Raw genomic sequence first — 12549 nt, 5'->3', positions numbered from 1 at the left:
ACAACTTAGGGCCCGGCCAGACCAAGCGCGGCTAGCGGCGAGGTTAGCGGCAAGAGGTTCCCTCGGCAAATTGAAACCTTAGGTATCTTATGTAGGTGGCCAGATAGGAGGCACGGGAAGCCTCAAGCCGCTGCAGCCGCCCGAGTCATGCCGCTAACCTCGCCGCTCATCGCGCTTGGTCTGGCAGAGCCCTTTCGGTGCATGATTCCACGGCCCTAACGCCGGGGCATATGCCGCCAATTTAATTCAGTCATTCAACATTTCAACTTCCTCCTTCGAACAAGAATCCATCTTTTGTGTTCATCATCAACAGGACTAAATGAATAACTCTATCAAATATGTTATTCATAGTGAAGGCACAAGGTGACCTTTTCCCAAATCCGTCATCATTATCATGAAACGTAATAGTCCCTTCTCTCTCTCTCTCTCTCTCTCTCTCTCTCTCTCTCTCTCTCTCTCTCTCTCTCTCTCTCTCTCTCTCTCTCAGGGGAGCCCACACCAGTCGACTAGGAACCAGGTAAATAATTTGCAGCTTAGGCCCTCAGATATACATTGAATATTTAAGGAAATAACCCATGTCCTCTGATTGAAGATTGAGAGTGGTACTATTGTTCTACGATGACCAGAGAGAAGGAGAAAGTTAAGGAAGGTTCTTTGTAAGCATTAAACACCTGAGAAAAAGAGATCACACACACACACACACACACACACACACACATATATATATATATATATATATATATATATATATATATATATATATATATATATATATAATTTCATGTGTATACTGTACATAGGGTAGCCAGAAAGAGAGGTGAGTTTGAAATAGGACGATCGGAAAAAGAAAGATAGCTTGTCTATTTTCAACCCTCTGCTCTTTAGAGATGGTCTATTTTTACATAGCAATCTGTTTTCCTGAGGGATAAATTTGTCCTGAGATAAAGCCAGTAATGTATAGAAATGATTCATTCTTGGCAAAGGACACTAATCATATTACGCATGAAGTCAGAATGTCTGGTTTTATTGCAGGAGAGAGAGAGAGAGAGAGAGAGAGAGAGAGAGAGAGAGAGAGAGAGAGAGAGAGAGAGAGAGTTTATAGCTGTGCAGAGCTCAACGTTAATATAAAGTTAGCCTTAATAGAAACCTTATGATAGCAGACGACATACGCCATGGCTCTGATAAAATTGAGACTAATTTCCTCATCACTTCAAATGTCATTCTTACGTTATGTGACAATATGCTACCTTTGGATATTAGACCCATCTTTCGTTTTACCACCGGAATTTTGTACTAGGCCTACTGTATTTATATTTCTCATAACCATAACGACCAATTACGTTTTGTATCTTTAAATAGTTTCGGTTTGCATCCCACTGAAGGCCTTTGGTATCCCAAAGAAAATTACACAAGGCATTTTTTTTCAAGGAGGAGTTCGAAGCAATGCCGGTTAGAACACCGGGCTTAGTACTAAAACCCTCGTTGATACATTGGGTTCAAAATTAAACTCAGTCACGTAACCTGTTTGGGTTCGCAACAGTTGCTTTCGGTAGAAAGTGAATCACATTATTAGGAATGAGCACTAATTATTATTATTATTATTATTATTATTATTATTATTATTATTAGCTAAGCTGTAACCCTAGTTGGAAAAGCAGGATGCTATAAGCCTAAGGGCTGCAAAGGGAAAAATAGCCCAGTGAGGAGAGGAAATAAGGAAATAAATAAACCACAAGAGAAGTAATGAATAAATTAAATTAAATATTTTAAAATAACATATCTTAAGAACAGCAATAACATTAAAACAGATACATATTTTTCACAATAAACTATAAAAAAGAGACTTATGTCAGCCTGTTCAACATGCAAACATTCGCTGCAAGTCTGAACTTTTGAAGTTCTACCGAATCAACGGTTGTTTTCAGTAGAAAGCGCACGGCAGCATTAGGAATTAAAAAGAGTTGAGGCTCAAAGGTCATTGTGGCCTCTAAAACATCTCTGAAAGCCTCTGATACATGAGTAGCGGCGAGCACGAGGTTCGCCTCAAATGTTGTTCAACATGAAAACATTAGCTGCAAGCTCGAACTTTTGAAGTTCTACCGAATCAACGGTTGTTTTCAGTAGAAAGCGCACGACAGCATTAGGAATTAAAAAGAGTTGAGGCTCAAAGGTCATTGTGGCCTCTAAAACATCTCTGAAAGCCTCTGATACATGAGTAGCGGTGAGCACGAGGTTCGCCTCAAAATTTTTGGGACGGCTCCAAAGATTTGGTACGACGCGTGGCGGTTAATTTCGTCCCGTTCGTTTGTGTATCATAGACTCGAGATTCTGGGAACGTGTTTATTCATTTAGCCGGAACTGACTGCTTATCTTGAGAAGTATTTGTTTATTTAAGCCAATACTGCGCCTTACCTTAAGGTATTTGCTAATATTAGTATTAATGGGTCTATAATTGATCGTTTCAAAACTTATGATGGTGAGGATGAAACGGGTATAAATATATACCATATTGATAACAACAAAGTCACTAATAATATTATCGTTACGGAAATATCAACCGAACAAAATATTTCAAGGTCTCTCTCTCTCTCTCTCTCTCTCTCTCTCTCTCTCTCTCTCTCTCTCTCTCTCTCCGAAAAGATGTAGAAATTAAATAAATTCGAGCTGAAAGATACTCACCTGACTCTTCTCTCTCTCTCTCTCTCTCTCTCTCTCTCTCTCTCTCTCTCTCTCTCTCTCTCTCTCCGAAAAGATGTAGAAATTAAATAAATTCGTGCTGAAAGATACTCTCCTGACTCTTCTCTCTCTCTCTCTCTCTCTCTCTCTCTCTCTCTCTCTCTCTCTCTCTCTCTCTCTCCGAAAAGATGTAGAAATTAAATAAATTCGTGCTGAAAGATACTCACCTGACTCTTCTCTCTCTCTCTCTCTCTCTCTCTCTCTCTCTCTCTCTCTCTCTCTCTCTCTCTCTCTCTCTCTCTCCGAAAAGATGTAGAAATTAAATAAATTCGTGCTGAAAGATACTCACCTGACTCTTCTTTCTATTTTCACCTTGGCCTCTCTCTCTCTCTCTCTCTCTCTCTCTCTCTCTCTCTCTCTCTCTCTCACCGAAAAGATGTAGAAATTAAATAAATTTGAGCTGAAAGATACTCACCTGACTCTTCTTTCTATTTTCACCTTGGCAAAGGTTCCTGAAAGCGAAGGGAGAAAACTGGCGGAACAGTATGGCTGCAGATTCGTGGAGGTCTCAGCTGCAGAAATGGTATCGCAGGTTAGTTCTACAGTCATTGTCTTATAATTAACTATATGTTTGTACCATATATCCGAAAATAGAGTTGCCACATTCAGATACGCAAATATATTTCAGTATGCATGCGTGTGTGTAAAGAGTAAAACTGAACATTCATCATTTTCCTTGATATAGACATACATTATCTTGTTAAGTATGCAACTAACATTTGGTGTTTTCCCCTATCATCACACACTTAAATGATTCTTAAGCTCCCCATTACTTAATATTATGATTTAGATTTCTGACGCAATTATCTACTTACAACGTAAAATTATCATGATAGATTATAAAATCATTATCAATAAAAACCAATGCTACATTGTAATAAGAGTTTTTTTTCATAAGAAATGACGTTTCCTAATTTTTTTCATCTTTTTATTAAAAAGTTAAATAACATATTCTTTACAATCACAATATTTACAGTATAATCACATTTAATTGCATTTTTCTATCAACAAATCCATCTAATTTAACAATTTACAACATCACACATCTTGATTTTAATTTTTAGTCACTCAAAAACAATAATTTATATACTTTTTGGTGAACATTTTATTCATTCTTTCTTTATAGATATTTTTCTAAAGCCACCGATCATATTGAAATTCACTCTTGAGAAAGGCATCTGTTTCCTCTTTCTAACATTTGGTGTTTTCCCCTATCATCGCACACTTAAAACTTGGAGTATCTTGACAATGGCTCCCCTTTACCTTATACGAATTAGATTTCTGACGCAATTATCTATTTGCAACGTTATTATGATAGATTATAAAATCATTATCAATAAAAACCAATGCTACATCAGTAATAAGAGTTTTCCATAAGAAGTGACACATTTCCTAATTGATGAAAATGTACCTACTGTTAAAATGATTGCGAAAGTATTTCAGCTACACTTCGCACTATCTTTCCCTTCTTTCCTTTATAGATTCTAGTCGCAGAATGGTGTCCCTCAGGTCTCGAGTAGGCCTACCTCCCATAAAGCAAGAGCTGAGGTTTATATTACCACTTGAAAATGTACAGTTAAAATGATTGTGAAAATATTTCAGCTACACTTCGCACTATCTTTCCCTTCTTTCCTTTAGAGATTCTAGTCCCAGAATGGTGTCCCTCGGGTCACGAGTAGGCCTACCTCCTACAAAGCAAGAGCTAAAGTCTATATTACCACTTGAAAATGTACACTTAATATGATTGTGAAAGTATTTCAGCTCACTTCGCACTGCCCTTTCATCCTTTCCTCTAGAGATTCTAGTTCCAGAATGGTGTCCCTCAGGTCGCGATTAGGCCTACCTCCTACAAAGCAAGAGCTAAGGTCTATATTACCACTTGAAAATGTACAGTTACTATGATTGTGAAAGTATTTCAGCTACACTTCGCACTGCCCTCTCATCCTTTTCTCTAGAGTCTAGAAATTCTAGTCCCACGATGGTGTCCCTCGGGTCATGGGTAGGCCTACCTCCTTCAAAGCCAGCAAATGTACAGTCAAAATGATTGTGAAAGTATTTCAGCCACACTTAGCACTCCCCTTCCATCCTTTCCTCTAAAGATTCTAGCCCAAGGCTGGTATCCCTCGGGTCACGATTAGGCCTACCTCCTACAAAGCAAGAGCTAAGGTCTATATTACCACTTGCAAATGTACAGTTAATATGATTGTGAAAGTATTTCAACTACACTTCGCACTGCCCTCTCATCCTTTCCTCTAGAGATTCTAGTCCCGGAATGGTGTCCCTCGGGTCACGATTAGGCCTACCTCCTACAAAGCAAGAGCTAAGGTCTATATTACCACTTGCAAATGTACAGTTAATATGATTGTGAAAGTATTTCAACTACACTTCGCACTGCCCTCTCATCCTTTCCTCTAGAGATTCTAGTCCCAGAATGATGTCCCTCATGTCACGAGTAGGCCTACCTCCTACAAAGCAAGAGCTAAGGTCTATATTACCACTTGAAAATGTACTGTTAAAATGATTGTGAAAGTATTTCAACTTCACTTCGCATTGCCCTTTTTTCCTTTCCTCTAGAGATTCTAGTCCCACGATGGTGTCCCTCAGGTCACGAGTAGGCCTACCTCCTACAAAGCAAAAACTAAGGTCTATACTACCACTTGAAAATGTACAGTTAATAAGATTGTGAAAGTATTTCAACTACACTTCGCACTGCCCTCTCATCCTTTCCTCTAGTCTAGAGATTCTAGTCCCGGAATGGTGTCCCTCGGGTCACGAGTAGGCCTACCTCCTACAAATCAAAAACTAAGATCTATATTACCACTTGAAAATGTACAGTTAATATGATTGTGAAAGTATTTCAGCTACACTTAGCACTACACTTCCATCCTTTCCTCTAAAGATTCTAGTCCAAGGCTGGTATCCTTCGGGTCTCGAATAGGCCTACCTCCTATAAAACAAGAGCTAAGGTCTATATTCCCACCTTCTGATACGCCAGCTATCGACGATGATATCCGCCAGTTAGGCCTATAGATAAGAACTATACTCCAGCTACAACGAATAGAGACTTGCCTGTTTAGAGTCGGTCTTTAATAAAAACTTGCTGTTGCATACAGGCCTAGACGGAAACATATAACACACGGTTCAAATAAAATGCCAAGAATGGCAGGTTGACTTTTTCATGGACAACGACAGACTGCGGGAAAATGATAGTGACAGCCATTTAGTTGGACGATATGTTTCTAACTTGAAAACATATTTAGAAAAAATAATAAAATAAAAATTTAATTTATCATATATTAATGTTATATAATGTATATACAAAAATGTAAAATATAATTTGTTAAGGAATATTTCTTTATAAAAGGAAAAAATGTATGTTAAGAAAATGTAATTGTATTTTCATAATAAAAGATAAAAAAAAAAGTTGGACGATACGGTGTAAATGTCTCCTCTGTATAAATTTTTAATTTAAAATCAAGGTTGTTTGTACGTATGTGTTAGCCGAATTCGGACGTAAAGTATACAGCAAAACTGGTGATACCTGAATTTTGTGATTTTCGGTCAAAAGTCGCTGTCAACTCTCACAAGCTGCACATTTCTAATGAGACTAGGTTCCCGGGACGAAGCATTCTGGTTCAGGTTCTGGGGTGAGGCATAGCCTTTACAACGGCGCCTCTAACGCTTATCTTCTTGTACTGTTTTGTCTTTTCTTCCACATTATGTTTAATACTTCTTTTTTCTTTTCTATATTTGTTTCGCTAAATAAAAATAATCCTTCTATTCTCTTTGGGTCTTCGTCGTATGGTTGTTGTAGCTCAATTACTTCATTTTAAAACTTCGCTTAATAAAAGATACAGTTCATTAAACATTTCAAGAATTTATGCTACATTTTTTATCAAAATATCAGCTATATCATTATGGAAAAATGAATCCAGTAATCTTTGATCATGATAAAAATTATATATATAAAAAATACACATGATTTTATAGAATGTATGCTACATTTTTATCAATATATCAGCTATATCATTATGGAAAAATGAATCCAGTAATCTTTGATCATGATAAAAATTATATATATAAAAATACACATGATTTTATAGAGTTTATGCTACATTTTTTTTATCAAAATATCAGCTATATCATTATGGAAAAATTAATTCAATAATCTTTAATCATGATAAAAATTATATATATAAAAAATACACATGAATTTATAGAATGTATGCTTCATTTTTTATCAAAATATCAGCTATATCATTATGGAAAAATTAATCCAATAATCTTTGATCATGATAAAAATTATATATATAAAAAATATACATGATTTTATAGAATGTATGCTACATTTTTTATCAAAATATCAGCTATATCATTATGGAAAAATTAATCCAATAATCTTTGATCATGATAAAAATTATATATATAAAAAATATACATGATTTTATAGAATGTATGCTACATTTTTTATCAAAATATCAGCTATATCATTATGGAAAAATTAATCCAATAATCTTTGATCATGATAAAAATTATATATATAAAAAATACACATGATTTTATAGAATGTATGCTTCATTTTTTATCAAAATATCAGCTATATCATTATGGAAAAATTAATTCAATAATCTTTGATCATGATAAAAATTATATATATAAAAAATACACATGATTTTATAGAATGTATGCTACATTTTTATCAAAATATCAGCTATATCATTATGGAAAAAATAATCTAATAATCTTTAATCATGATAAAAATGAAAAAAAAAATAAAATACTTAGATACAGTTCATTAAACATGATTTCAAAGAATTTCTGCTACATTTTTTATCAAAATATCAGCTATATCATTATGGAAAAATTAATCCAATAATCTATAATCATGATAAAAATTTAAAATAAAAAATAGTTCATTAAACAGGATTTTAAAGAATTTATGCTACATTTTTTTTATCCAAATATCAGCTATATCATTATGGAAAAATTAATCCAATAATCTTTAATCATGATAAAAATTAAAAAAAAAAATACTTAATGAATTTATGCTACATTTTTTATCAAAATATCAGCTATATCATTATGGAAAAAGGAATCCAATAATCTCTGATCATGATAAAAATAAAACATGATTTTAAAGAATTTATGCTACATTTTTTATCAAAATATCAGCTATATCATTATGGAAAAATTAATCCAATAATCTTTAATCATAATAAAAATTTAAAATAATAAATACTTAATGAGTCTGCCTTTTTAGCCACCATAGTTATGAATTTAACGTAAAGAACGTATCGGAGATGTAGTTGTGGGCGGGGCCTCACGGTGGCACTCTCACAAGCAAGCTGAGTTGCCAGATATGGGGATTTATCCCTAGATTTTGGGGATTCTGGATGTTTGATGGGGGTATTCTGTACACATTTCTATGCAGAAGAAACAAAGATGAGTAAACCTTTATATCGTTCCAATTAGTTTACTTGCACTTATATGAATTATGATGAGTAATTTCTATATTAGTAAAGCCTACATGATCAGAAGAAAATATATCTGTGGAAATGGGGATTTTTGGGTTGTTTTGGGCGTTTTTTATCACGAGTTTTGGGGATTTTTAGACTAACCCATCTGGCAACACTGCAAGCAAGTCATGTGTCAAATATGGCTACCGGATAACTTTAACTCTTGTTAAGTATTTCACCAGATTCTCTATAAAAAAAAAAGTAGATATAACCAATCGTTTTAAAATTAACGAAACATTAATAGATGTCTAAACGATACAAAGAAGAAAAATTGAATAGCCAACCGCAAAAGACGATTAGTTATAAATCTAATAGCATAGGCCTAGACTCCAGAGCCATCCTATCATCATCATCATCACCATTATTATTATTATTATTATTATTATTATTATTATTATTATTACTTATAGATTAACATACGTTGTTATTGTCTTCCTGTAGAATTTGCACATAACAATGTGTTGTTGAATATGTTTGACCTTATTATTGTCTTCCGTTCGTAAAGTAAAAGTAGAATAATAGAAAAGTAAAATAATTATATTTCTAACAGCGAAGATAATTCTCCACCTCGCTTATTTTCTTATTTATTTATCTATAAATCCTCAAACTGAAAAAAAAAATTGAGAGACTAGACTTTATAAGTGGTGTTGACTATAGTCTAAACTATGACTTTTAATAATTTATTGCAAGTTTTGATATCACTATCCCAACTAGCGTTTGTTTTATACACAAAACGTCATAAGCAAAAATATAAGTAATAACTTTGAAATCATACCCTAAATGCGTAAATTGTTATCATTAGACTATAACGCTCTGCTTAAACTGTTCTCCATCTAGACGCCCTCGTTCCCAGACAGTCAACTCAAAGATTTTAAGACTAGTCTCACTGAATCTCGCAGAATCACGTTGACGAAGAGATTTGTGCTACAGTAACATAATTCAATATTTGTTCTGAAGTATCCTCATAGCATGAAATGTTTTTTTTTCTCTCTCTCTCTCTCTCTCTCTCTCTCTCTCTCTCTCTCTCTCTCTCTCTCTCTCTCTCTCTCTCTTCGATCTAACATTATTCAATTTTTATCCTCTTGTTATTTTCAAGTTTGTATAGTTGATATATGAAAGATTTATTTCAATGTTATTGTTCTTAAACTTCTCTTATAATTTTTCCTTATTTCCTTTACTCACTGGGCTATTTTCTCTGTAGTAGCCCTTGGGCTTATAGCATCCTGCCTTTCCAATTAGGGATGTAGCTTAGCAAATGATAATAATAATATTGAATGATAATGAAATTATCCATAACAAGCGACCAACGTTATCTCATACATATTCATGTTTACAAAGTGAAATATAAGATTTAACTCTAAGTGGCAACTTAAGAAAAAGGCTTGCTCGAAGCAAAAATAAACAAAAATATCACCAGTTTTTGTTGCATACTGTGCAAGACTGGGAAACTGAAGGAAAATTGTGTTTTGGAGACTTGAAGAACACAGTGGCCTATTTTGGATAAAATGATTAATTAATTGTTAATCAACTTGAAAATCAATGGAAGTATCCTTGCTGATCATTTTGAAATCATGGTAATAATGAGAGAATAAACAAGATTGACACAACAAAATACGTATTTAGTGTTCTTAAAAAATAGTGCCAGATTTCTGAAATGTAAAATGTTTAGTTTCTCATAACTTTCCAAAAGCATAAAGCCCGAAAGACACATACGTAAGGAATTAAGATGGATTTAGAAAAATGCATCATTTTCCAATCTTACAAGCAGTGATATTCCCATAAGCCATCTCATTTCTATTTTCTTAAGCTTTACCCTTAGATATACACATAGTTATATATAGATAAATGATATAGTTACCGCAACATTTTTATATTCTTTATACCATCATTATTTTCCTAATTAAAACTGATGAAATATTTCCCCATGTTTTCCAAACCAGCAATAGGCTGAACGATTTTCTCAAGGATTTTCGTAAAGCAGACATGATTTTTTTTAATAAAATGAAGTAGCAGTCAGTTGTAATTCATGATTATATCAACCGCTGGGCCATTCATTGTGAATAAAAGTTTACCATATCCCTTTGCTCCATAGGTAAATGAATCCATTGATGGGCTTCTACGCCAAGTCTCCCAACTAAAAGGCCAAACCTCGCCGCGTCTACGCAAGCTCAGCGTCTCCAAGATGTTCAACCAGCTCATGAATCGCACCACTTCCAGCAGTAGCAGTCAGGACCACAAGGCGATCATGCCCCGCGTGTCCCTCAGAGACAGGGCACGAAAACGTGGCCACATCCATCACAGCTGAAACGCACCTAGCTGGCTTAAACGCTCTTCGATGTAGAATTGGTGGAGAGAATCTCTCCGAGATATTCCAGGGGACAGCAACAGCCACGAAGAAGTGGCTACGTTCTCGAAATGGACTCGTTTTCTTCGGGTTCCTGAGCAGCCGTCTTTGAAGTGGAAGGCTGCTGTGTCTTCCATGACTGGATGATCTTACTTTTGAACATGATGGAGATTCTGGTTGCTTTTGACACCTAAGAACTTGATGTTGGTAAATTGTATTGCTAAATGAATCTCTCTCTCTCTCTCTCTCTCTCTCTCTCTCTCTCTCTCGGTGCCTTTCCCATCTTTCTACTTTATTTTACACTCATGTAATCGCAACTTATTGGATAACGTTCTTCGTTATATGATAAAACCATGCATTTTTGGTAAAACCAGGTTAATATTGCTTTGTAAATACCGTCACCATAATTTTTACTAAATTTCATTATTTGCATCCATTGAGTACTCACCATTTACCTTTATAAGTGCAAATGAAAACTATACCTGAACTGTTGTGCATTATGCCACATGTCAAATGGACTGAATATAATTCATTACTGAGTGACGATGGGTGTGTGGGCTGATAAACAGACATGATATGCCTTTGGAGAAGGGGATTCTGATAGGCCCAAGCATTGTCTTCGACGATTATTAAGATTGGAACCATGACGCTTTGTTTTATACACCTGGATGTAGATAGTCTCTCTCTCTCTCTCTCTCTCTCTCTCTCTCTCTCTCTCTCTCTCTCTCTCTCTCTCTCTCTCTCTCTCTCTGTATGTTTACATAAGCAAATAGACGAGCATTTGCATGCGCATACTCATTTGCATGAATATTTATTTAACTATTTTGTATCCAAGTTATCCATTTGAAAATCAAATTGAACCAGAAACATGAAGTTCTGGAGTACGAATTAGTATTGCGAATTTTCATATACTTTTTTTCAATATTGGTTAAATACTTTTGAACATTTGTAAACACTTAATACTTTGACCTGTACTTTGTGTCAGATGAAGGATGTATTGGTGGGTGTATCTAGGTTGGGGCCACGGTTAAGCTACTATATGCCTAGACCGTGGTTTGGGCATTGTTGAAGGATACTTATATCCCACTATATTCTGAATGAAAAGGATTTCCAGTGATATATAGCAATGTATAGTCCGTAAAACACGACATTTTCTATTCTTTCATTTGGAAAAAAAAAACATAACTAATTATCCAAACAGAAATTACATTGTCCCTCCCCAACACCCGGAGATATATTCGTGATTTGTAATTGGGGGAAATATGAATGGAACATTGATTTTGTGAAGTTTATCCAAACGGAGTCTCGTCTTTTTCAAATGATGTCATTTGAATTGTCAAACCTCCAATTAACTTTCAAGAAACTAGAAATTCGTTGTCACGGACCATGCTGAGTCTACGTGTTTGAATACAGGTTTATTGACCTTCGTATAAATTCACACCTAGCTGTTTCTGTATAAATATGTATGTATTATATGTATATAAGTAGTGAATAGGCATATTGATATGTCCTTTATTTACCAGTTATACATAATTCAATAACTGTTTACTCCGTAACACACTTGACATTTTCTCTTGTTTAACTCTTTAGCATTTGTTTTCTAGGACACCATTGTACAAAGTAATATAATCTAGTAGACTGTGAACGGACATAAAGAACATTTAATGCTGACTACAAATAGTCCCATAATTAGCTTTGTTGTCATGATCTCGAAAATTTCAGTGTATTTATTATTGCACACACCGGCAGACGAGCAGGGGACTATAGACGTCGCTTCATCATTCTTGAACAGTTTTGAAAAAGCACAATTGATTCTTGGATATGTTTTCCAGTTATATATGCACATCCCGTTCTGTGCCGAAGAGGGGACAACCATAAAGCTATTTGAGAAGATGTGGTGGTCTATTGGAAACGTAGTTGCCTGGCAACCTGTGGGACTGGATTCCGAGTCCT

The 12549-nt window shown here is 34.9% G+C and overlaps 1 protein-coding gene across 1 annotated transcript in view; it reads left to right on the top strand.

Annotated features, from left to right (window-relative positions):
• LOC137631180 (ras-related and estrogen-regulated growth inhibitor-like protein) overlaps positions 1–11335 on the top strand; it is a 34809-nt gene extending 23474 nt beyond the window's left edge. The window contains exons 6-7 of the mRNA XM_068362907.1: positions 3185–3268; positions 10345–11335. Of these exons, the coding sequence (XP_068219008.1) occupies positions 3185–3268; positions 10345–10557 (297 nt within the window). The 3' untranslated portion in view covers positions 10558–11335. The remainder of the gene's footprint in view (positions 1–3184; positions 3269–10344) is intronic.
• Positions 11336–12549: the final 1214 nt, after the last annotated feature.

Source organism: Palaemon carinicauda, chromosome 39, assembly GCF_036898095.1.
Source record: "Palaemon carinicauda isolate YSFRI2023 chromosome 39, ASM3689809v2, whole genome shotgun sequence".
Taxonomy (NCBI): domain Eukaryota; kingdom Metazoa; phylum Arthropoda; class Malacostraca; order Decapoda; family Palaemonidae; genus Palaemon; species Palaemon carinicauda.
Note: the sequence above shows the minus strand (reverse complement) of the source record. Positions and strands in the feature narration are given on the sequence as shown.